At 50.7% G+C, this 23,236-nt stretch overlaps 6 protein-coding genes across 6 annotated transcripts; 4 read left to right on the top strand and 2 right to left on the bottom strand.

Moving 5' to 3' along the window:
* Positions 1 to 8,609: 8,609 nt before the first annotated feature.
* On the top strand, positions 8,610 to 9,073 carry V8C40DRAFT_81832 (uncharacterized protein). The gene has a single exon (XM_083223474.1). It carries the CDS (start codon positions 8,765 to 8,767, stop codon positions 9,011 to 9,013), a length of 249 nt encoding a protein of 82 aa, XP_083069621.1. The 5' UTR covers positions 8,610 to 8,764; the 3' UTR covers positions 9,014 to 9,073.
* A 4,422-nt stretch (positions 9,074 to 13,495) lies between these two features.
* V8C40DRAFT_269387 (actin-related protein 2/3 complex subunit 5) lies at positions 13,496 to 14,193 on the top strand (the record flags this gene model as incomplete). Its single annotated transcript, XM_083220077.1, has 2 exons — positions 13,496 to 13,878; positions 13,968 to 14,193. 2 exons carry the CDS (start codon positions 13,496 to 13,498, stop codon positions 14,191 to 14,193), a joined length of 609 nt encoding a protein of 202 aa, XP_083069620.1.
* Positions 14,194 to 14,292: 99 nt separating this feature from the next.
* V8C40DRAFT_254216 (S-adenosyl-L-methionine-dependent methyltransferase) lies at positions 14,293 to 15,649 on the bottom strand. The gene is made up of 2 exons (XM_083217774.1): positions 15,299 to 15,649; positions 14,293 to 15,234 (listed from the first exon to the last, which is right to left on the bottom strand). The coding sequence occupies exons 1-2, from the start codon at positions 15,554 to 15,556 to the stop codon at positions 14,410 to 14,412; spliced, it is 1,083 nt and encodes a 360-aa protein (XP_083069619.1). The 5' UTR covers positions 15,557 to 15,649; the 3' UTR covers positions 14,293 to 14,409.
* A 167-nt stretch (positions 15,650 to 15,816) lies between these two features.
* V8C40DRAFT_254215 (adaptin N terminal region-domain-containing protein) lies at positions 15,817 to 19,981 on the top strand. Its single transcript, XM_083217773.1, has 3 exons — positions 15,817 to 16,788; positions 16,885 to 17,219; positions 17,287 to 19,981. The coding sequence occupies exons 1-3, from the start codon at positions 16,292 to 16,294 to the stop codon at positions 19,416 to 19,418; spliced, it is 2,964 nt and encodes a 987-aa protein (XP_083069618.1). The 5' UTR covers positions 15,817 to 16,291; the 3' UTR covers positions 19,419 to 19,981.
* Positions 19,982 to 20,016: 35 nt separating this feature from the next.
* On the bottom strand, positions 20,017 to 21,148 carry V8C40DRAFT_254211 (pyridoxal phosphate homeostasis protein). The gene is made up of 2 exons (XM_083217772.1): positions 20,902 to 21,148; positions 20,017 to 20,790 (listed from the first exon to the last, which is right to left on the bottom strand). Exons 1-2 carry the CDS (start codon positions 21,013 to 21,015, stop codon positions 20,134 to 20,136), a joined length of 771 nt encoding a protein of 256 aa, XP_083069617.1. The 5' UTR covers positions 21,016 to 21,148; the 3' UTR covers positions 20,017 to 20,133.
* A 100-nt stretch (positions 21,149 to 21,248) lies between these two features.
* On the top strand, positions 21,249 to 22,729 carry V8C40DRAFT_254210 (uncharacterized protein). Its single transcript, XM_083217771.1, has one exon. The coding sequence runs from the start codon at positions 21,401 to 21,403 to the stop codon at positions 22,514 to 22,516; it is 1,116 nt and encodes a 371-aa protein (XP_083069616.1). The 5' UTR covers positions 21,249 to 21,400; the 3' UTR covers positions 22,517 to 22,729.
* Positions 22,730 to 23,236: the final 507 nt, after the last annotated feature.

The following is a 23,236-nucleotide window of genomic DNA, read 5'->3' as shown; positions in this document are numbered from 1 at the left end:
CTCCCTCCTTGGCCTCTCTTAACTAGTGTGTATCACATTTTTGTAGCAGTTAGCCGCCCATTCGTTGTCTGTGACCGTCTATCTGTTTCTCGCTTGGCTTTCCCTTGTTGCCGTGAATCTCGACTTCTCTAGCCTCCCTCATCACAATTTTTTTTCTTTTTCTTTTTTCGCGCCATGGGCCTTGATCCAGTCTAATGCCGAGACGCGGAAAGCGATTGTGTATATCGTATGTAGGGATAGAAAAATAAGTAAAAGAGAAGGGACTCATGAGCATATGAAATGATACTTGTCGAAACAGAAAATCACATGAGATAAAAGGCAAAAATGATTGTAAAAGTTATGACATATTTGCTGTGAAGCAAGTCTATTCTATAATGTTTCTATCTAGAGAGTTGTCAAAAGGGGTATCCTCCGTAGCATCTTCAGCTCGGACCAGTGCGTAAGCCAACACGGCCAAAGCCCCTCAAAGATTTTTCTGTGCCCCCAAAAAACTCATTGTACATTTTTGTGAAAAAGAAGGAAAGAAAGCTAAAGCGTCTCTCCCCAACAAGAGCTGTTGGTGTTTGACGCACACACTTCGCTTGTTGCCTGCATTTGGTGCGATCCCCGCGAAGGGACCAGCGACCAAGAACGAAAAACTGAAAAAGAAATCTTCCCAAATATTTCGGACTAAAGAGTCCTGAAAGCCAAGTCTATATGCAAAAACAAAACAAAAAATCCCGTTTTGAAGCCGAAAAAAATAAATCCCATCCTTTTTGTTTTCTGGTCCCCAGCGTAGTAGTAGTATATCCCTTGGAAGTTGATTATGTAAAATTTGGCGTTGTACATTGACATCTCGATCGCGGGAATGAGATTCGAGACAACCAGGATCGTGGCGCGCATTCCAAGATGTTCGCCCTTGCCAAGGGTAAGCTCTGCGCCGAAGAGGAAAAAATGGGCAAGTGAATCCCCAGAAACTGTCCGTCTAAGTAGAACGCCATTCTTTTTGGTGCGAAATAAAATCCCGTGTGAAAAACAAATCTCAGATCACGCCGGTGGTCTGAGAACATTTTGAGTGTGAAAAGCCTTGTTCAAATCGTTGCGAAGCGTTCTTTCGTTGGTCGACGGCGAATGTCTTTTTGAAATCCCGTATTGTAAATCCACGAGGGTGCGAATTAAGAGTATTATGAAAAGATTATATGAGGCTCCATCGCTTGCGACAGAGCCTCGAGCGTGAATAGTAAGAAGTGGAAAAGAAGGACGTTAATGCGTTTGTTGCTGGAAGACATTGTCGAATCCCGGTAGGTCGCATTCCCCATTTACTGAGGCTGAGGAGGAGGAGGCTTGGGGAGGCCAGTGGTATCATAGGCACCACGGCCGAAGTTGCAAATCTCGGAGCTGGCGGCAATCATTTTGGATGGTGGAGCGTGAGGTTAGAGTCTGTATAAGAAGATGCTTGTTAGTATGGAGATGATGATGGAGATGGATGGGAGAAGAGGCAACAAGGCAGTGCCAAGTGTGTGAATCTTACATTAAAAAGATGTAGTAATATGTAGCGTTGAGTTGGTCGTCAGAAAGATGATTGACGAGTGTTGTGTTGAGCGTGAGCGTGAGAGAGCGTGAAGATGCCAAACGGCTTATTAGATTAAGTAGTGGTGGTAGTGATGGATTTTTCGATTAAGTGCCAAAGGAGTGGACTGGTCTTTCTTGGACGCCGGCGCAAAGGAAGGAGTGGAACAAGGCAAAGGAAAAAAGAGATGATGGTCGATTCAGATCAGATCAGAAAAAACACAGCGGGAAACGAGAGGAATTAAAAGCTTCTTTGGAAGCGTGCCGGAATAGGGGCCCTTGTTGACGACGGCAGCTCGTAATTAAACGGAAGCAAGCGCAAGAGTCGAAGGAAATCGGATACGCCGCTAAGAAAGACACGGGTACCTGACACTGGTGCGAAAAACTGTGTGGATATGGGGTGCCGTATTCGGTCCACGAAAAGTGAGCGTGAGCGTGAGCTGTGGTGGGGCCGGAGGATGGGATTGGATGTGGGTTGGGAAGTGGGAAGAGAGAGAGGCTCAAGGCTAACAAGAACCAGTAACAAAAAGCAAAAAGTAAGTGAGATGAGATGAGACGAAGGGTTGGAGAAGGCGAAAGGATTGACGCTTCTTTTTGTAAGTCGGCGAGGGAGCTTTGCGAGTCAAGGAATGAGGAGTGGTTGGATTGAAAGGAGTGAGAGAAGATCGGGGGAAGGGAGGGAGAAAGCAGGAGCTTTTTGTATTGAGTTGCGACAGAGACAGGTTCTCTTGTTTTTTTTTTTCTTCTTTCCTTTCATTTGATGCAAACAAAACCTTGAACAGGGAAACAACACAAAAGGGTCTGGTACCTTGACTCGCAGCGGAATCCCAAGCAAAGACGTTGTTCCAAAGCATCCATAGCAAGAATAGGCCCGGTCCGGGGGACGAGCAAGAAAAAAAAAAGGAGGGAGGGTACAAAACACAATACTGCTGTACATGACATGGGTGCGGGTACCTTACCTTGGTACAGTTACACCCAAGCATGTGCGGTACACTACAGTAGGTACGTACCTTGCATCCGCGGCAGGCAGCTCCAGCTGTCACTCGAGGAAATCAAATGCAAACCCATGATCCATCTCGTTCCTGGAACAGTGGAGCCGGCCGAACCCCTGTCAAACCATGTCGGCGGTGCGGTGGGGCCAGGACAAGACATGGGAAGACAGTTTAGCTGCGTTTAGGTACTGTAAGAGCGAAGAGGCGATTGTACCAGCATGGATTTCCTGGTCCAAGATTTACAGTACATGCTGCCAAGTACTTGACCAGACCAGCCCAGACATCCACGGCGGTACTGCGGCCGCCCATACTGTACAGTACAGTCCATTGCGCTCCAGGCAGGCATTGAGGCCCTGGAACCGGTGCTTGTAGCAGAACTTGGAGTTGTAACAGCGCTGTAGCATCACCTGGGCAATCAATTAGCGAGCTCCAAGTGGCGTCCATGCCAGCCGGACCCAAAACGCTGGGCTGGCTGCTGGCCGGCGCGAACTCTAATAACGCTGCAGATGGCTTCAGGTTCGTATCGAGGGGGAGCTAAAGGGCTAGCAGTGCTATGTGCATACCTCAGCTACTATGGACACCTGCACCTTACATACATGCATACACATGCATACATACTGTGCCTTCGATTGGTAACGGGGCTCTATTAATGGAAAGTGTGAGTGTGCCATGACGATGATGATGATGATGATGCAGTCAGAGAAGAGGGCGCGATTATGCCGTCAGACATGTGCCTCTGGCATCATTACTCGTGCACTACTGCAGTAATACAGAACAGACATCAGGCGTACAAGGACTCTACTCGTGCTGTTCTGCTCTGCACTAACCAAACAAAATCCCAGTTTCTCTGACCTTCTATGCCTTCGCGTACTCGTAACCGGCCGCCGCGGTGGCGTGTCGAGGTGGTCATTTCATCTCAAGACCCTCGATCCATCATCCTCGCCAGCGCAGGCAGGCAGGCATTCTGGCGCCGCGTACCTGGTTTGGCCCTCCTGCGAAAATCTGGCAGGCCGCCGCACTTTGCAGCGCCCTGGGAGAGCCTCATTAGTGGAGTATCAAGGTAAGGTACCGTGCCCGGCGACGACGGTACTTGTACCTGCAGCTTGCATGGGCCGGTACATGTACCTCCGCTGCGGGTACATATGCAGGGTCCTTCTGTGCTCCACGGCCTGCCGCACTTTTTTTTTTTTTTGCTTGTTCCAGAGCCCTTCCGTCGCGCCGGCATCAGCTCCCCGGAGCTCTAGGCCGGTGAGACAAGCCCCAGGGAGCGAAAAGGGATAGCGGCACTTTTTATCAGGTTTTTTTTTTCTTTCTTTTTTTTTTCCGGCCGCTTCGCCTTTGATGCTTGTCAGAGGATGGCGAGGTGGGTGACGAGGGAGGAAGGCCAGGCTTAGGATGATGAAGGAAGACCCGGGGAGACGGCAGCACAGTACACGGTGGACTATATCCGTACGGCTCCCAAATCCAGCCTCCGGGTTAAAGAAGTACTCGTACACCCCAATTAAATGGCCCAGGGCGCTACTTTAAGTTCCCTTCTTCTTCCCGCCTTGCATGTTTACCTCGCTGCTAGTACCGTTACGGAACTAATTTATCATTGCTTTGGACCTTTGGCTGGGTTACGGGGGCTTGTGGTTTCTAATGAAATCCATTCCATTTCGCAGGCTAGGTGATACTCGGAGTAGCGCATCTACCCGAAACGGTAGCTTCTTCTCTTGTCCCGCTGCAGCAGAAATCTTCTAGAAGCCGTAGCGGGCCAGCTTCCCGGGGAGCACAACAGCAAGCAGCGGCCCTTTCAAAGCCAGCATTGATGTCAATGCAAAGGTAAAGGCGAGGCCGATCTTTCTCGGTCAGAGAGTTCTCCGTTTGCTCCTATTCTTAGGCTTTTGCTACTGTACTGCGGAAAGCCTGAGTCGGCTAAGCAGCCCGCGTACTCGGACCTGTGCATAGGTACAGGCATGGCAAGACATTTTTTGTTTTTTGATCCAATGGAGGCGGCAAGGTGGCGAATTGCAAGGAACATGGTCCGGCTTATACTGGTAGGCCGACAGCTTATGTACGTACTGTTGCTACTTTTGTTGTTGTTGTCATTTACCTACCTGTTTGTCGTGACACCGTTTCTCCCGCCGATCCCGAGTCATTGCAAACCGTCAATCTTGTTTTATGTACGTTTTTCCTTTTTCTGGATTTGCCGCCACGTCTCGACCCGTGTTCCGCGGGAGCGGTTCCGGGCCAATTTCCAGAGGTCTAGATGAGAAGCGGGAGAGAGCGGGAAGCGACTCACGGCACCCAAATGTCTAATAATTGAAATCAATGTATCGAGAAATGATAAAATAAAATGAAAAGAAAAGAATAACAGGAATAAATTCAGACAAAGCGTACTAAGTTTCACATGTTCCTGGCTTTAGTGGGTGGCGTCTTCATCTAAACGCCTCCTCCAAGCTCCGTGCTAAGCACCCACGCCGTCTTCCTTCGGGCACCCGTTCCTGAGCCGCGGCGCCGTGTTTGCACCAAAAAGAATGGAAGCACGGCGCCACATTAAGCCGCAACTGACAAGAGGCACGACACCTCGTGCCTTTAGTGCTCCTTTCTCAGCTCCCTTGGAGAGGGATTTGCTGCCCCGTTTGGGGGAGGATTCTCGGCTCCTGACTCGCTCGGAGCGTCCCGTATTCCCGCCACTATTGTGGTAGCAATTGGAAGGAATACCGACGTGCAGCTTGTACGGAACATGTGCCGTGTTACATGCAGAGAAGTGCATTCAGGTGACATTCTCAATGTCTGGTAGTTTAACACCTTTTTTTATAACTTCATGTGCTATTATTGTATAGACCTCGGCTGGAAGCTTGATGCTCAGCTTCTGCGCCTCTAAATGACACAAGATGTTGACAAGTGAGATGTTGCACAACTAACAGCAGCCACCTCTTGCTCTGCATGTCTCGATCTTGCTACGATTCTTCAACATGGTTTCCTAATATAGACTCGTACCCTATAGTTGATCTCATGGAAACATCGTGGGCAGGTTACACCATCTACGCCCCTTCCTTCAATTGTGCACCGCCTTTTTCTGCCAGCCCATGTGAGAAAAAAACCCCACACACAGCATCTCGCCATTCTGCAGAATTATGCTTCACCGCCAAACATCAGCAAAGCATCCGAGCCCATGCCACGGAGTAGTCCGCAGAACATTTTCCAGGGTGGCCAGCCTTTCATGACGGTGCAGTGCATGCTTGTCATCAATCAGGTTACCGGCTTCGGTTCACGCAGAGATCGTTCCGAGGACCCCTATGCCGGCAATAAGGGGAGTGCTTGCTGCTTGTCAGTATGCATATACCAGGTCGGCTTTCTCCGAATACATGTATCCTGCATGCATCTACGGAGACAATAAGGAGATAAAAAAAAGGGATATCACATAGGAGGCCCAGTCCAGGGGATCATTGACAAGCATTTGCCCGTCGGACGAGGCAAAAAAAGAAAGAAAAATATGTTTCGCCGACGTTCACCATGGGTCTCTTAGATGTCAGTCATGATGTGAGTGTGGCATCATTTTCGAGCCAAGGTGAGTCCAAGGCCCAGGGTGCTGATGCAATACTCGTACAGCTGGCCACAGAAGCCTGTACTACCCCCAGCCACGATATCAATCAGCATGGCAACTCGAGTGGCTTGAAAGCATGGCCAGATGCATGTGCCAGTGGTGCACCACCGCAGCATTTGTTTGTCTCCAGCCATAGCCGGCCATCACGACTCCATACTGTGCAACGTCAGGACGGATATGACCGTCCATCGCCTATCTAGTGGTAGCCTCGGAGATTCTACTCGGCCCGCTCCTGTAGTAAATTGTCCCAAGGATCTGGATGTTGCTAGTTGAATGTAACGGAATCGAACGCTTGCTACCAAGTTGGTCGCATCCAGCTGCGCAGCGACAATTACTCACTGACTTCTGTGTACAGCGGCACGGAGCGAGCAGTAGCACCAAGTTTAGGCGGAGCATCGAATCGGTCTCTCACGATGTATTCGTTTTATTGACAAAGGTATGGCGGTGGGCCGATCTAGACTGCTCATCCGGAATATTGGGCCCCGGAGCGATTCCATACAATTCCCGACCGTCTCGAGCAAAGCAGAGAGCCTTGTGGGCCAGACAAACATGCAAACTGCGGATTTATTCAAGCATCCGCGTTTGTTATGCTGGCCGGCTTAATGCTTTATGAGCTATCTTGCAACAATATTTACACTTTTGCGACGGCCCCGGATCCCTTGTGCTTCAGACCCGCTGCTGTTACACAAGATTCGCACTCAAGAGGATGACTGATTCTCAAGACCAGTACAGACTGTATGGAGTACCCGGACAAGTACCGCTTGTACCAGGTGCAACGTGCATTGCAATGCCAAGGGTCACGAATGCGTTTCTTTTCAAGGTTCTCCTTCTCTAAGGAGCATCAAACGTACCTCTCGGGTACCAGGCAGAGGACAAACGGCAAGGCTGGCCTTGATAGAACTCTGCAACGGAAACCAAGTCTCCCCCCTGACGTTATGCATGCTGTTGTGCCGTGGAAGCTTTCTAGAATGCGAATGCGCCTTTCCGAAATTGGTATTCCCCACAGTCTCCGTTCATTCTCGAAACAAAGGGGACCCGGTGACAGTGCGAATTTCGCTTGACCCGTTGTGTGAGGCTCTTTGGTGAAGCACAGGGGTGCCCTTGGCTCTCTTGCTCTCGTCGACAAGGCAGGGGGATGCATACAAAGTACACACATCGACGATCGGTCCGTTCCACTCAAACTTCGGCCAACTGTCGCCTTCGTGCCGTCCGTACGGAGGACAGAACAACCCCGGCACGGCTCTACTCTTGACACGTAGCGGAGCACATTTCACAGGCCGGAAGACATCCGTTATTGCCATGGGTTAGTGCCGCCGGGGAAGGGGAGTCTACGATTCAGATGAGCAATGAGAAGGCAGCAGTATGATTCTGAAACAGAAAATTTCTTTCTTTGGCAAGAAACTGCCAGTCTGTCCACCGGCCGAGCGGCATCCATCGTGTGCCATCTTAGTGCCGTGCCTCTTCTATAGCCGCGGTACAGGCATGCATGTGCTTCGTGCGCCATTGCGAGCGAAAGATACACGCGCATGGTGATACTATTAACGGGCCTCTAACAAGACACAGTATGGGCTACAATGTACTCGTACAGCTTGAGATGTCACTCCCACAAATGCTTCCTAGATGGGAAGACAGACCCTGACAGGAACTTTGGGTTTGGTCATTTTAGGCAATCTTCCATACGCCGGGCTGATTCCCTTGAAGGAATCCCAACGATTGATCCTGGTCTCGCCTACTCGTGCAACGGGAGACCTGGCGCAGTTAGGTCTTTGAGCTTCCAGCAAAGCTTCCATGGCCGCGGCAGAGAGCCCAGACGCACACATGCTCACGTACCACGTTCATGCCAACGCACAGGAGCTTGTACTTTTATGATTTGCGCCATACTGGATGCTATGGAGCGGTACATGCACGGTGCATTCTGCATCCAGGCCGCGTTCAACGTTGAGAGACCCCCCGGCATGCTCCACTGCTTGTGATCAGCCATGTGGATTTGGAAATAGCTACGCCTGGCAGAATCTTCAGCGGAAGCTCTGTTGCACCCTGTCAGTCGCCTTTGGCAAAATCCAACCCCGGCTTATAGTAATACTCGTAAGGCGATAACAGAGTAGCATCATCGGCTTGCGATTCAGCTCCCGCCCGAATGCAACCTACGACTATGAAGGAGCATTCGTAACGAATAGCGTTGCTAGTGCATACTGGCACAAGTGGTATGGCTTGGTTATTGACCCTTGTTCCGGAAGCCCTTCCGCTGGTGAGATGAGAGGCAATAAGCAAGGCCTGTGGTTGGTTACCAGTTTTTGGGAATAGTGGTTTTGCCCAGCCGTCCATCAAATGAAACAATTAGCAGTAGCTCATGAGTGCTGCTAGCGGTTGGAGCAAATTTGCCGCCAATTTTAACGAGTCGTACTCGGACAAGCACATACAACGTCCAATGGTGGACTGACGACCTGTCATTCAGACTCGCGCTCATGGCTCTGCGATTGATCGCGAGTCAGCCTCATCAAAACGAGCATCGTTGTTCCTGTCGCCATACAGCACGGAGCAGGATTACGGAGCACGGCAATGCGCCAGCTGCATATCCGACGGTATCGCCGCGTTCGCCTCGCCGCATCTTGAGCTGATAGATGGAGCCGGAGAAATGCCAACGTTTACTTTTGTCTCAACCTTGTTTTCCTCCCCATCTGCATCTGCACCGTTGTGGGTTGCGATTCATGCGTACCCCAACCCCGAGCATGCATCAGCTCTTTACAGACAATGCCCATCAAGGGGGCGGCAACAAGAGCCGGCCTGCCAATGTGGTTGTTTCAAAACCAACAAAGCGAGTTCCAAGGCAGCTACACTCATTCGGGGATTAGCAGTAACAGTAAGCAACGGTACCGTACTGTAGCACGTTTCTCCTCCCCCTTCTTCAAGATCCATGTCTTTAATGTTTCTTCAGGGCACGGGCTTCTTTACGCCACTGATTCGGCTTAGCTTTGCAGTCTTATTCAATGTTTGGTGTACAATTTACACAAATATCTGAGCCTTGAGTGATGTCAAAAAAAAAAAAAAAACAAGAACTATACTCTGGTACCATTCATTATACAAGCAATTTCTCCTATTGATTCTGCTCCGTACTACATCCAGCGAGCTGGATCTAGACAAGGCTCTGTTGTCTGATGAGCACGTTTGCCTGGAGACAGGATCCACCCTACCCATCGCGGTGGGCTTCGTCGCGATTCCGCTAGGGTCATGGCGCCGGGGAGCGTTTCCGCCTCGGAATTTCTCCTGGGCAACGAGTCTTTAGCGTTTGATGGAAAGAAGAAGAAGAAACGAAGGGCATTTCTCGGGGACCCAGCCGCCTGGGCGTCGGTCGGAGGCCACCAGCGCACGGCGGAGCTCGCTGATAACTGTCGGCCATAACATAACCTCACCGTGCTAGCAGGGGGTTTGAATGAGGCCAGCTCGCTTAAAGGGCATTATGAATATGGAGTCAAAACGGGACGAAACAATCTTTTTTCTTCTGGAAGCCCCTTTGGTCACCTGTCACGATCGATATCTGTGGCGCTAGGCAGGAAGAAGCCGCAGGCATATTAGATGCTGATTTTACTTTGGTCAGGTGTTGAAACGCATACAGAGGATATGGGAGTCAATCTCGGCATTCGAGAACGTAGCCCTGGAGCACTTGAGGGAAGTAGTTTAATGCAATGGAGGCAGTCAAGGATGCGTTCGTGTGACTGATGCACGTTGACTCCATGTGGAAATGCCACTTATTACTGCTGCTATTGTTGAGCCTTGTTTCTGCTCGGCAATACAGTACAGGCTCAGATGCATAAGTGAACATGCTCGAATACAGGCAGAGCCTTGCAATCAATCCCCAGGATCGTGGATACGCGAGCAGGGTCAGCCTTGTTCCCCAACGTGCGGACGACAAAAGTCGCGGCCCTTGCAGCACGCCACGTCACATGGAAAATGTCATGTCATCGTGTGACTTCGGGGCTGCCGCTGAGATTGAGCAGCGCACGCAGCTCCGAGACATTTCCCTCCGGTGAGGACATGTTTTGTGGCTGCTGAGAATTGCCAATATGGAGTGATGGCTAAGGGGGATAATGGGCGGCTTCGTTGGACGAAGGAGAGGCGCCACATGTTGAAGCGGGCAGGTTTTGGCGATATTTGGATGCCATGCGGATATTTGAGCCCTTGCTTGGGAAGTGTTACGTATTATTACTCCGTGTTTCGTAGGGGCTTAAGTAGACTACTCGTACATGGTTTGAAAATGCGGATACGGATACGTCTTTTGCGCGAGATGGGTGTATATCCGTATGCTTTTCGGATTTACATTGAAGAATCTGTCTGGCTCATAACGCATATGGGCTGGAGAGAACATGATGGTGGCTTGGGCAAAGAGTGGTGAGTCTTTTGGTTTTGAGCTGTGTGGTTATTTCGAAAAGGAGGTGGTGTCGTGATTTAGCATCTCAAAACTAGGAGTCTCGTCTACATAAATATGTTCGTATGGTGATGCTTTGGTAGAAATCTCATGGCTAACGATTGCTTTGCTGGGCTTTGTCGCATGTAGCGACGCTGCGTATTAGAGACGATTGGATGAAATAAGCCGAGTTATTTTACAGAATGGCCTTGGATATTGACTTTTACAGAGCAAAGGGGTGGAAAGAATACAGTGCCGCCGACTCCATACAAATTATAGTGGCAGACCGGCGGTGTTTTCTTTCCACCGCATGAGAGGTTTATAATGTTAGCAGTCCTTCTTCTTTCTGTCTAGAGCCTCCTAAAGTTCGGTAGGCTTACTGAAGACGTCTCACGAGGAACAGATTTATCTCTTTGCAGTCTAGAATTACTTTTAATGCTATTACGTTTAAACCATTAAGGAGTAACCGAACATAAGTTAAGCTCCTTAAATCTGTTCATAAGAAGATCAGGATCTCACGCCTTGGCAGCTCCGACTTTAGACTGAGAGAGACCTCTTCGTTAAAGAGCCGTTGTCCTCCAGCACTTAGTATTCTGGACAGTCCTGCCCGAACAACAAGCTTCAAGCACAACGCAACTGGCTTCAAGCCCGCAACTTGTAGTTCAATAACTCAACCAGACCGGATAGGATCGTTCCGTCAGGTCATAAAAGGCAGCGATAATCCTGCTTGAAGATGGATTGCGCACGCAACGCTTTCAAGATCAAAAGACCACCCGACAAGACAACGCACCGCAATAGCCGCAACCCGATCGCAACAGCCAAATAAAGGCCACACACATGAAGGTCTGGAACCGCTGGATATCGCTAGAAATAGAGCTTCTGGAGAAGTCGCACCTGTACCATGACCGACTTACGACGCCTCTGCATTGCAAATATTTTCGAACTTGGTGTCAGAATACAATCGCGCTGCGTGGGAAGACTCCATGAAAGACGTCACCTTCTGGCAATATAACTAATTTACGACACCTCATATTACTTAGGACGACACATTTTTTCGAAGCGACAGTTTTGCGTATCCTCAACGGAACTATTCCTACCTTCTTCCTCCACTGGCCCCCTGAAGATGGAGATCTTCACGTATATACCCACTACACTGGGCCTCCTTTACGGGAACCATCGTTCTTTGACAGTCAACCGTTATATCCACATCTCCGTCATCGTCATCTTGTTCGGAGCCGCCGTCATCTTGTTCGGAGCCACCGGTGACTAATGGGAGCTGGATATCGCTAGAAATGGAGCTTCTAGAGAAGACGCACCTATCCTATAACCGACTTACGACGCCTTATATTACTTAGGACGATGTATCGCAAATATTTTTAAACTTCCTATTAGAATATAATCGCGCTGCGTGGGAGGAATCCATGAAAGACGTCACCTTCTGGCAACCCTGGTCGCCCCGGTCCTGGTCTCTCCAACCCCCCCCAAGCGGAGGACAGGAAAACCGAGACAGAGAGTAATTCAAACACCCCTACGTTAAATTATACGCCGGTTCTTTAAGTAACTATCTGCGCCTATATCTCTGTTTTCTTTAATAACCGCTATTATATCTATATTTCTCTTATAACTGTTAGGAGTACATACTAGGTTGTCCTATCTGACAGACAGACAGACAGACACACTCCCCTTTTCCGGTGGCTACTACTGGGTACTGCATATACTCCGTCCTGATGTGTACGAGTATATTCTTCCTCCGGCCAGACAGTGCGTGTTGCCATCCCAAGAGCGTCCCTGTCGCTAAAGAGCGGGCCGGCGAGAATCTTTTCCATCACGGCTGACCAAGCTTCGACGCGGCGGAGAAAACCTTGATGACGGCAACTCTATCTGTAGTCTGCCACAAGATCAGCCACCTGGAGTGCAAATGTGCAAAGCAACATGAAGGAGAATGCAGCGGTCCGAGCTGCAAGCGGTCCAACTCGCACAGAGACGAGATATATGTTATGGATACATTTTATTATTGACGGGTATTAGCATGTCGAAAGATGTTTTTGTCATTGACGGAAATTGAATAATTCGTAGTCTTGGAGTATATGTATCTTTTTCTACATCGTATGCATATGGCTGTGAGTCTTCCTGGGCGTTGCCGAAGATTCCAAGAAATGGCAACATCGGCGAATGGATGGCTGGAAGATACTTGCCATGTAGGCATGTAGGCTCGTGATACTATTGCAAATGAATACTCAATATGAGATAGTAAAATTCTGCAGATGCGTGTTGGAGCAATATCACAGAAATGAGCTTCGTCTGCAGGGTAGTATTGGGCAAAGGAATCTACCAAAGCTTGATGGTAATTGACATAGGGCACTGTGGGAGGCATTCTACCTAGACTGTAGTAGTTATTTAATTTGACCTTATTGCTCTGACTATGTATCTGCAACTTGTTTGTGACTATCGTTTGGGTGTTAATTCAAGAGCGTGATGACATGTGTCTATAACAGCCTCTTACGGACATTAGACCTTGATAGAAGGGGGAGAAGAAGCAGATTAAGAACTACCACGCTCTTAAGGTTAACATTTCAAATTGAATTTACTATATTGATTACCATAAAAGCAGCATCCAAATCAACAATGGATTGTATAAGCTTATTTCCACCACCATTTATCTTCTCTCTACCAAGTGAGACTGCACTGTTAATCAGGTACAGGCCACACACGACTAGCACCGAGCACCCTAGAGTACTCCACTAACGGACGCCCAGCTTTCCTCCCCCACAGCCCCTCCACCCGTGACGCAGCATCATCACCAACCAGACGAGCTTCCCCAAATCTACAGCCTCTCACTCTCTCTCTATCGCCCAATCGAACACCTTCCTCCCTCCCGCCACCTCTCCGAAAAAGCAGCAAAAAGGGGGAACCCGAAGCCAAAACAACAAAGACAGCGCATAGCCTCCCGAGACTCGACTCACCATGTCAATCATCCAGCAACACACCGCCGCGTCCCTCACAGACGCCTGGCGCACCGTCAACATCGACATCCTGACCGAGGACTCGAGCGTAAACTTCGACACGTCGACGCTGCACCCGCCGCAGCCCGAGGTTTCCGAGGCCGATGTGCGCACGCTGTCGACGCAGGTGCGGCAGCTGTTGAGGGGGGGAGACGCTGAGGGGGCGCTGAGGGGATGCCTGGAGACGCCGGTGTACAACGGCACGGATGGTGCAAAGGAGGCGCATCTGCAGACCATCATCGAGGTGCTGCAGTCTATCAAGGCTAGCGACATGACGCCGCTGCTCAAGGGCATCTACGCGGCCCCTGGAGGAAGCGAGCTTCTCGACGTGCTCATGAAGTACATGTAAGTCACGACGAACCACATTCCCCCCTCCTCAAAAGGGGAGTAGTGAGGGAAGAAGCAAGTTGGAAAGCTGACGGAGGAACCGATAGCTACAAGGGAATGGCCAGCGGTGCTCCTGCAGCCGCCGGCCTCAAGTCTCCCGCGAAGATGACACCGCAGTCCACCGGCTTCACCCAGATCGGCTCACGGCCCGGCGCCTCCAACGAGCCCGCATCGGCCGCCATGAGCGTCCTGCTGAGTTGGCACGAGAAGTTGGTCGAAGTTGCTGGGCTGGGATGCATCGGCCGGACGATGACCGACTGGCGGAGGGTATAATGCGCGCTGTTGGGTATATAAACGGACAAAGGGTTGAGCCTACTGCGAAATCATGTATAGAGGGGGTGCCGAGGGAGCCCAAGGTGTTTGCTTTATTTTCCAATGGAACAATGGTTACCAAATGATATCATGGCGCCATCTATACGTTCGGTTGACATATTGACTTATAAAAAAAAAGTTTGAAATCTTCCATTATTCATACATGTGGTATATATACTACCCCTTCTTTTCCAGAATGTCTTTTAGATTCGTCTCTCCAGTTCCTCTAGCCAGCGGCTTCGGCTGGTTCTCGCCTTCACGCCAGCCAATCATGTATATAATTCTAAAGGTGGCAGGAATTGATCCGTCGGGGTTACCATGCAAGGCCCGGTATATGGCGTCGTTGGCGAGCAGAACATCTCTCCGGATAGGTCCCATCTCGCGGTTTAGAATGGCGTTGCTCTCGCCCATGGCCTGGAGGTCCTGCATAAGGGCAAACGTATCTGGGTAGTCGACAATTATGTCGTCGACGTCTACAGTCAACATCTTGAAGCCTGCTTTCTGCAGCAGGCCGCCGACATCACGCACGTCAGCCAGCGGCGAGACGTGGGGGGACATGCCACCTCTCCGTTCCTGCTCCGCCAGCTGTAGTGACGTCCGAAGCTCAAACAGCGTATCGCCCCCAAGCATTGCGCCGATGAAGGGGCAGTCTGGCTTGAGGATGTTGTTGATCTGGGACAGCACGCCGGGGAGATCGTTGATCCAGTGCAAGCTCAGGGAGCTCAGCACAAGATCAAACGACTCTGGCTCAAATGAGACAGTCTCTTCATCGTCGACGACTTGGCGGGTAATGGCAATCTTCTTGTTGAAGTCGTGGCTGGCATCCCGGTAGAGCCTGGCCTCGGAGGAATCGGTTGCAATGAGCTCGCCGATGCGGTCCGACAGCGATGGTGACAGTGGCGTGTTTGGATCGGGATCGGGATTCTCGCGCGTCAATGCTTTTGCGACATTGCAGGAATTGGCGCCGAGGTCGAGAACCTTGGGGAAGTGCCGTTTGATATCCTGTCGAGAGTAAGCTTTTGCGTTTGGCTCTGGGTTAAGCATGGCGAAGCAGATTTAGACTGACAAGAAGTCTCTCCGTGAGCCGTATGGCTACTTCGTCCTTTAGATAGTCTGCCTGACGACTCTCTTCCTCATTGGAAGCTGAGCGCTCCTTCTGAAGCCATTTAACCCTTCGATCAAAGACTTGGAATCGAGTTGCTCCGGAGGCGACCGCATAGGATCGGCGAGGGGCAGCTGCGAACTGGGTGCTGTTGAGAGGGGCAAGCCTGGCGAGGCTGCTTTTGCCCCAGCTCATGAATGAGGATGAGCGGCACGTGGACATGACATGCTCATTTGCTGCAGAGCAAGTCTAGGCTGGAGGTTGGATTCAAGCCAATTCAAGCTTGGTGATGGAAGAAGATGAAGCAATGAAGCAATGACGCCGGGCAGCCCATCCATTATCGATTGCATCCAATAATTTCTTAGATTGAGTGCTTCACGGCGCACGGGCCACCCGGCCACAGGGTCGCAGCCGCTGGCGTTTTAGCGGCCAACCCGCTACAGAAGCATTAAGCAGCTCCTGATTTAGGCTCCACGCAACAGCCAAAACGGCCCTCCATCCATCCTTCGACCTTCTCCGAGCCGCCCGCAAGACGCGACGCTCTTGATCTCGCAAAACCGTGACCACCAGAGGCTCCACGTAATCGCCCAGACGCTGCTTCATTCCCTCTGACGCACTCACTGGTGAGGAACCGTCTTACGGCATCAGATCCATCATCTCGCACTTGTTTCGTCTTTTTTAACGCCGCCTGCTCTGTCCCCGTGATAGCCGGCAGCTTCTTATCGCACAAGACCCGAGACGATTACAATCCAGCCTTCGCGACGCCGTCGATGCTCGCTGCTTAAACCAGACCGACGCAAGCGATCCCGCCTGACTATGCGATCCCCCCGATAGACGATTGGTGTCTGGCTTTGCCTCCCGCAAGGATTTAATTACCGCGACAGCTGCTTCGCATCCCATCTCAACCCATCGATTGAGGAGTTAAAATATCGAGGTCCGAAAAAAAAGGGGTCCAACATGTCGTCGTCCGCATCAGGCTGGATTGGCCGCTCCAGCAGCAACAATGCCAACATGCGAGGCCTGGTGCAGTTCATTGCAGATTTGCGAAACGCGCGTGCCCGTGAGCTGGAGGAGAAGCGCATCAACAAGGAGCTGGCCAACATCCGGCAAAAGTTCAAGGACGGCAACCTCAGCGGCTACCACAAGAAGAAGTATGTCTGCAAGCTGCTGTACATTTACATCCTGGGGTGGAATGTCGATTTCGGACACCTCGAGGCCGTCAACCTGATTTCCGCCAATAAATACTCGGAGAAGCAGATTGGCTACCTGGCCATGACGCTGTTCCTGCATGAGAAGCACGAGCTGCTCCACCTTGTGGTCAATAGCATTCGCAAGGACCTTCTCGACCACAATGAGCTCTTCAACTGTCTAGCTCTGCATGCCATTGCCAACGTCGGAGGTCGCGAAATGGGAGAAGCTCTCAGCGGAGAAGTACACCGGTTGCTCATCTCGCCGTAAGTTCCAACACACGCGCGCGCACATGTTTGGTGGTGGAAGGGGTCGTTTGGCTAGCTTGAGACTGGAAAAGCTAACCCGTGAATGTGATCTAGGACTTCCAAATCATTTGTCAAGAAAAAGGCTGCTCTGACCTTGCTGCGACTGTACCGAAAGCACCGGGACATTGTACAGCCTCAGTGGGCCGAACGAATCATCCATCTTATGGACGACGATGATCTGGGTGTCGCGCTGTCCATTACCTCTCTTGTCATGACTCTGGCTCAGGATGACTTGGAGCAGTACAAGGGCGCCTATGCCAAAGCTGCTGCTAGACTTAAGCGCATCCTCATCGATGGCGAGTACACCACCGATTATCTGTATTACAAGGTTCCATGCCCTTGGCTTCAAGTCAAGCTTCTGCGGCTTCTGCAGTACTTTCCTCCTTCAGGTACGTTGATATTCCTCCTCCAAGCTATGCGCAACAAATGTACCGGATACTGACTGTGCTTGTGCAGAGGATACGCACGTGCGTGAGCTGATTCGAGAGTCTCTGCAAAAGATTCTCAACCTCGCCTTGGAATCAAGCAAGAATGTGCAGCAGAATAATGCTCAAAACGCGGTTCTCTTTGAGGCCATCAATCTCATCATTCACTTGGACACCGAGCAGGACTTGATGAAACAAATCTCCTCTCGCTTAGGACGCTTTATCCAGAGCAGAGAGACCAATGTTCGATATCTTGGTCTCGAAGCCATGACCCATCTTGCCGCGAGATCTGAAAATCTTATCCCGATTAAGCAGCACCAAGACATTATTCTCAGCTCTCTCAAGGACCGCGATATTAGCGTTCGCAGAAAGGGTCTTGATCTCCTCTACAGCATGTGCGACTCGACGAATGCCCAGGTCGTTGTTGGCGAGCTTCTGCAGTTCCTTCAGAGTGCGGACTTTGCCATCCGTGAGGAGATGGTCCTTAAGATTGCCATTCTTACGGAAAAGTATGCCACTGACGTCCAGTGGTATGTCGACATATCCCTGCGACTGATTGCTATGGCCGGTGATCATGTTAGCGACGAAGTGTGGCAGCGAGTGATTCAGATTGTCACCAACAACGAGGAGCTCCAGGTTTATGCCGCTCAGACCGCTCTCCAGCACATCAGAGCCGACATCTGCCACGAGACGTTGGTCAAGATTGGCGCCTACATTCTTGGAGAGTTTGGCCATCTCATTGCTGATCAGCAGCGGTGCAGCCCCATTGAGCAGTTCCTGGCCTTGCAGCGGAAGTTGTCGGGATGTTCATCGAGCACGCGCGCCATGATTCTTTCCTGCTTCATCAAATTCGTCAACCTGTTCCCGGAAATCAAGCCTCAGCTTGTTCATGTTTTTGAAATCTACAGCCACACTCTGGATTCCGAACTGCAACAGAGAGCTTGTGAGTATCTGAAACTGGCGACGCTGCCAACAGATGATCTTTTGCGAACAATGTGCGACGAGATGCCACCATTCCCCGAACGAGAGTCCGCCCTGCTCTCCCGCCTGCACCAGAAGCACGCCGGCACTAGTGACCGGAGGACATGGGTTGTCGGCGGCAAGTCTGCCAATACCGAGGCGGAGCTCAACATGGCCAAACCTGGCGGTCTTAAGAGGACATTTAGTTCTGCTGTTCCTCTCAACGGGAACAAGGCCAACGGTGTCAACGGTAGCCATGCAAACGGTGCCTCTGATCTTGCCGGACTCGACATGAGCTCGCCAACAAGCGAGCAAGCCCCGAAAAAGGCGCCGAACCTTGCCAGCGCTGCTCATCTGTCTCCTGGGTGGGAGAAGGGCTTCAACAGGCTCCTGCTCAAGGCTGAGGGTGTCTTATACGAGGATGCTCAGGTGCAGATTGGCGTCCGGTCCGAGTACCGTGGACAGATGGCCTGCATCATAGCCTATTTCCGAAACAAGAATCCAGGGACCATCACGTCCTTCACCACAACGCTGGATCTTGATGAGAGCGAAAAGGGCCATCTCACATGGGATGTAAAGGGTCTCCCCGAGAGCACTCTTGGCCAAGGCTCGCAGACACAGCAGGTCATCATGTTTGAGGCCAAGAAGGTGTTTGATAAGAGCCCGACGATGCGAGTCAGCTACTTGGCTGGTGCGCTGCAGGCACTCACACTGAAGCTCCCGGTCACCATTCACAAGTTTATGGACCCTGCGGAGCTTTCTGCTGAGGACTTCTTCAAGCGATGGAAGCAGATTGGCGGCGGTTCCCGAGAGGCTCAGGGCATCTTTGGTCTCTCTGGCGGCAAGAACAGCGCTAGGGAACTCACCGAGAAGTTCGTGGCCTCGACGGTCGAGGGCTTTAGATGGCGCCTCCTTGACTTGGTTGACCCCAACCCCAAGAACGTTGTCGGCGCCAGCGTGCTTCATACCTCGGAGGGCGGCAAGTTTGGCTGTCTCATGCGACTGGAGCCCAATTACGGCACTCAGGTAAGCTTATTTTCTCATTCCTCGTTTTCTTTTGATGAATATTTCTTCGACATGATGTTTTGCAAAATCAAAGTATTTGCTACTTCAGAACCTACGGGTCATGAGACAACCTTAATCACCTTTGCCCTGATCGTCCATCATCATTGTTTCCCCTTGAATATTTGCCATGTCACATAAAAAGACCGCACTGCTAACATGATGTTTAAAAGATGATTCGGTTAACGATCCGAGCCACCGATGAGTCGGTGCCCCAGGTTCTTCTCAAGCTCATGCAAGAGCGACTGTCCGTCGGAATATCAACGATGCCCGAGAGATACGAGCCCCCAACACGACAAGACATCTCTGACGCTTTTGGGAGTGTAATGGTTAACTAATTGTTTATTATTCTCTTTTTCTTTTCCGAGCCAAGCTTGGTTTCTCTATTTTATTTTTTTGGAATATGTGATAGTAACTACAACTACATGACTGACTAGGAAATGTCTTGGCACGCATGGAAGCATATTGGCGTTTGGGAGAGAAGCATGATGGATGATACTAAGTGCCTTGGACGAAGTTTTTGGAGTCGATGAAGGGGCGAGACTGAGGAGCCTTTATTCTCTGTATGTAGTTTAGTTTTTTGCCCCCGTATGAAAGCGGCTGTTTTTATTTTTTCCACCTTTTTAGCCAACCAAAAGTTGTAACATATGATGGTCACGAAGAGGGGACCTTGTTGTTGATACCAACTTCTTTTTTTCCTTCAAGCTTGATGAGTCTTTTGCGGTTCCATCGTAATTCTGAATGAGATACATGATAGCTCCTGCTGAAGTGGCTTCACGTTGTGACTGGTATTGTATTATTCACGTTTGATATATATATGGGGGTTTTTTTTATATATATTTTCATCTTACAACTCTCACGCTTTTGTCCTGGGAGGCCTCTGTCCGAAGATAGTGGTGCCCACTCTCACTTCACTGCTTCCCTGAGCAATCGCTCCCTCGAAATCCTCACTCATGCCCATACTCAGCTCCAGTGTATCAGGACTCAGGCCGAGCTCACTAGCCACCAAATCTCTCTGAGCTACTAAAGCCTCAAAATCCTCGTTTTCATTCTCTGCAGTAGTGGCACGGCTACGAGCGATGGCCCCAATGGTCATGAGGCCAAGCAAGTTGAGCCCAGCGCAATTCTGGACGATTTCACGACACAGAGCAACGGTCTCCTCCCCCGGAGCACAGCCAGACTTTTCCTCTTCGCCCGAGGTGTTGACCTGAACATGAATATTCAGCTTCTCGAGCGCGGGATTAGCGACCCGGGCGTTGTTGAGCAGCTGGGCCTTTTTGAGTGAGTCGACGCTGGAGACGCAGAAGAGGTTGGGGATCTTGGCGAGGTTCTTGCAGTGGCCGGACTGCAGGCCGCCGATGAAGTGCCAGTGGATGGACCGAGGGAGAAGCTCTGCCTTGTGGGCGAGTTCCTGGGCGTAGTTTTCGCCGAAATGGGTGTGGGAGGCGGGAGCTTGGTGGAGGGCGAGGACGTCGGCGGCCGGCTTTAGCTTTGAGACGGCAACGAGGCGGACCTTGTTTGCTTCTTAGCATGGCCATATGTATTTAATTTGTCTGACTGAGAAGAACCAGAAACTGTGTATACAGATAGAAGATCATACTCATGAACCGTTTCTAGTGCTTACATTTCGGCCGTTGGCGGCTGCTGCGACGCGCTCCTTGACGGCACTGAGTTGGGAGATGAGAGCTTGAGCTCTGGTGGGGTCGATTCTCATTTCTTCGGGGACTTCGTCACTCATTTTCTGCGCACCATGAGATGAGACTTTTTAAAGACTTGGAGGAGATGTGAGATTCAAGAAAAATAAACACTTTTCTGAGTGGTTGTGAACTGGGGGGGAGATGATGAATGAAAATGTCATGAAGCAATGACACACAGGTTGAGAAGTTGTGGCCGAGGTCGGCTTATCATCGGCTGTATCGGGGGGTTTTCTAACTTCAATTCGGTAAGCCTTCCGGACGGTGACCTCAATACAGTATCTGTTTCTTTACTGATGTTAATGCCAGAGCGGACTAACTGATTGAAGTTGCAATTCATTATCAAATTGATCTTTATTATTCCAGCCTATGTTGTAGTTTCTACTTCTACAATCCCTTTTCTTTTTTCTTCGTTGCTCATAATAGACAATGGCAACCGACGTCAAGCAGGCGCAGGACGGCAGCTCCAAAAAGCTGGCCTTTGAGCCCAAGTCACATCACACATCAGATGAATTCCTCCAAGACTTTCTCAACCCTTCCTTCGACCCAATCTCATATATCAACGCCAGCTTACCGCCGCTGGCCCAAAAGGCACCAGTGCCATCGAATCACAATGCGGTGCCCCTTGCGGAACTCGCCACACAGGCCCAGACGCTTCTGTCGCAGCTGGATGCTCACACAACGAGACTGTCGGACACGCTGACGCAGATCACCGATGACATCCTCAGGAGCGGTAGCAGGATGTCTTACGAGGTGGAGATGCTGCGAGGCGAGGCGCTGAGTCTGGAGGAGCTGCTGTTTGAGAAGCTGGCTGACCAGATTAGCATGTTTGTGCCGGGAGGGCTGCAAAAGGAGGGCGAGACGAAAGAAGACGAGGAGAAGTCAAAAGAGAAGAAGAAGCCCATGGAAGATGGTGGAGAAGAATCTGAGGCGAAAGCAGTTGCGAAACCAGAAGCTCAAGCGGCCGGTGCTGAGGGATTGGAGCCTGAGTCTATCAAGCAGCTGCGGACACTCACCCTCGTCCGTGAGCGTCTGGATTCCGTCATCAAGATATTCGGCGACGCCATGGAATTCACATTTCCGCCATCGGAAGTATCCGTCAGTTCAGGGTTCTTATCTGTCTCCGCGCCGGAGCCTGGATCAGACCTACAGAGCTCGGAGGAGAAGGGCCAGCAAGTTCTCAAGAAACTACGAGACGAGATATCGACCTTGCTCAACAACAAGCAAGACCCCGTCTCAGGCATTGAAAAGGCAGCTGAGAGGATTGAGCAGCTTAAGCAGTTGACCACAGTGTGGAATGGCACGGCGGAAGAGAGGGGCAGGACCAAGTTTATTGAGAGCCTGGCTAAGATGGTGGAGGACAGACACCGCGAACTGCTAAAGGAGATTGATACGAAGAGGAGCGAGGGTATTGCTTCGAGGCATGAAAGGAGCGGTAGCAGTAGCGTGACTGCGAGGGAGGTTGCCATGGCGGAGGAGGCAAAGGCGCTGCCGGGAGGGTTTGGGCTGATGAGCCAGCTGCAGAAATTGCGCGGTGGCTTGTGAGTATGTGGAAGATTATTTATTCATACATGACATGCGTATACCTAGATTTTCTCTTTGAGAGGAAGATCTAGACATTATGAGATACGAAAAATGAACGAGGTATCTTAGACCACGGCTAGATGGGATGAATACATTAGTAGTATGTATGACACGATCTCATCCCAATGTAGCTCCTTCAGAGATCAAATTAATTACTATCTATTTGCCCCATCACATACACTTTGAGGTTCCAATCCTGAATCCATTGTCTTTCCTAGCATGAAAGCATGAAACTATATCAAAGTCTCCATAGTTACCATCTCCGGGCTCTTCCTCCATTGATGCCGGGAAAGGCAACGAGGAAGCCCAAGTTGCTTCCACATACGGCATAGCGCCCATTAGACGTGCGCCGGTTCGCAGTTGCACGTAACGCTAGCCGCGGGTAACTCCCCAGTACAGAGTACCTGGAAACGCGGCAGAACAAGCGACAAAGCCTTGGTACAAAACACTAAGCCAATGTACAAGACACTCGCAGCGACAAATCAAGTGCGGTTGTGCCGGGCGGGCCAATCACAGGGCGTTTGTAACTGTCCCGATCTGCGGGCGGTGAAGCTGCCCGAAATGGTCATGCAGGTGCTTTTTTTCGCGGGCAGCCAGAAAGAGGAAACTGGAGCTGAGACTGGAGGCAGGTCACGCAGGGCAGAATTGACGGGCGAGAGGGCACAAGGGCAAAATCACGCA

Source organism: Trichoderma camerunense (assembly GCF_050948025.1).
Source record: "Trichoderma camerunense strain CBS 138272 chromosome Unknown V8C40scaffold_18, whole genome shotgun sequence".
NCBI lineage: Eukaryota > Fungi > Ascomycota > Sordariomycetes > Hypocreales > Hypocreaceae > Trichoderma > Trichoderma camerunense.
This window is presented reverse-complemented; position numbering and strand designations above follow the sequence as displayed.

Bases quoted from the DNA above. Each gene is read 5' to 3' on its own strand.
- V8C40DRAFT_254210 (XM_083217771.1), top strand. From the start codon at position 21,401: ATGGCAACCGACGTCAAGCAGGCGCAGGACGGCAGCTCCAAAAAGCTG.
- V8C40DRAFT_81832 (XM_083223474.1), top strand. From the start codon at position 8,765: ATGCCAACGTTTACTTTTGTCTCAACCTTGTTTTCCTCCCCATCTGCA.
- V8C40DRAFT_254211 (XM_083217772.1), bottom strand. From the start codon at position 21,015: ATGAGTGACGAAGTCCCCGAAGAAATGAGAATCGACCCCACCAGAGCT. The intron at 20,791-20,901 runs GTAAGCACTAGA...GAAGCAAACAAG, and splicing joins CAGCCGCCAACGGCCGAAAT to GTCCGCCTCGTTGCCGTCTC.
- V8C40DRAFT_254215 (XM_083217773.1), top strand. From the start codon at position 16,292: ATGTCGTCGTCCGCATCAGGCTGGATTGGCCGCTCCAGCAGCAACAAT. The intron at 16,789-16,884 runs GTAAGTTCCAAC...AATGTGATCTAG, and splicing joins CACCGGTTGCTCATCTCGCC to GACTTCCAAATCATTTGTCA. The intron at 17,220-17,286 runs GTACGTTGATAT...GTGCTTGTGCAG, and splicing joins GCAGTACTTTCCTCCTTCAG to AGGATACGCACGTGCGTGAG.
- V8C40DRAFT_254216 (XM_083217774.1), bottom strand. From the start codon at position 15,556: ATGTCCACGTGCCGCTCATCCTCATTCATGAGCTGGGGCAAAAGCAGC. The intron at 15,235-15,298 runs GTCAGTCTAAAT...TACTCTCGACAG, and splicing joins GGCTCACGGAGAGACTTCTT to GATATCAAACGGCACTTCCC.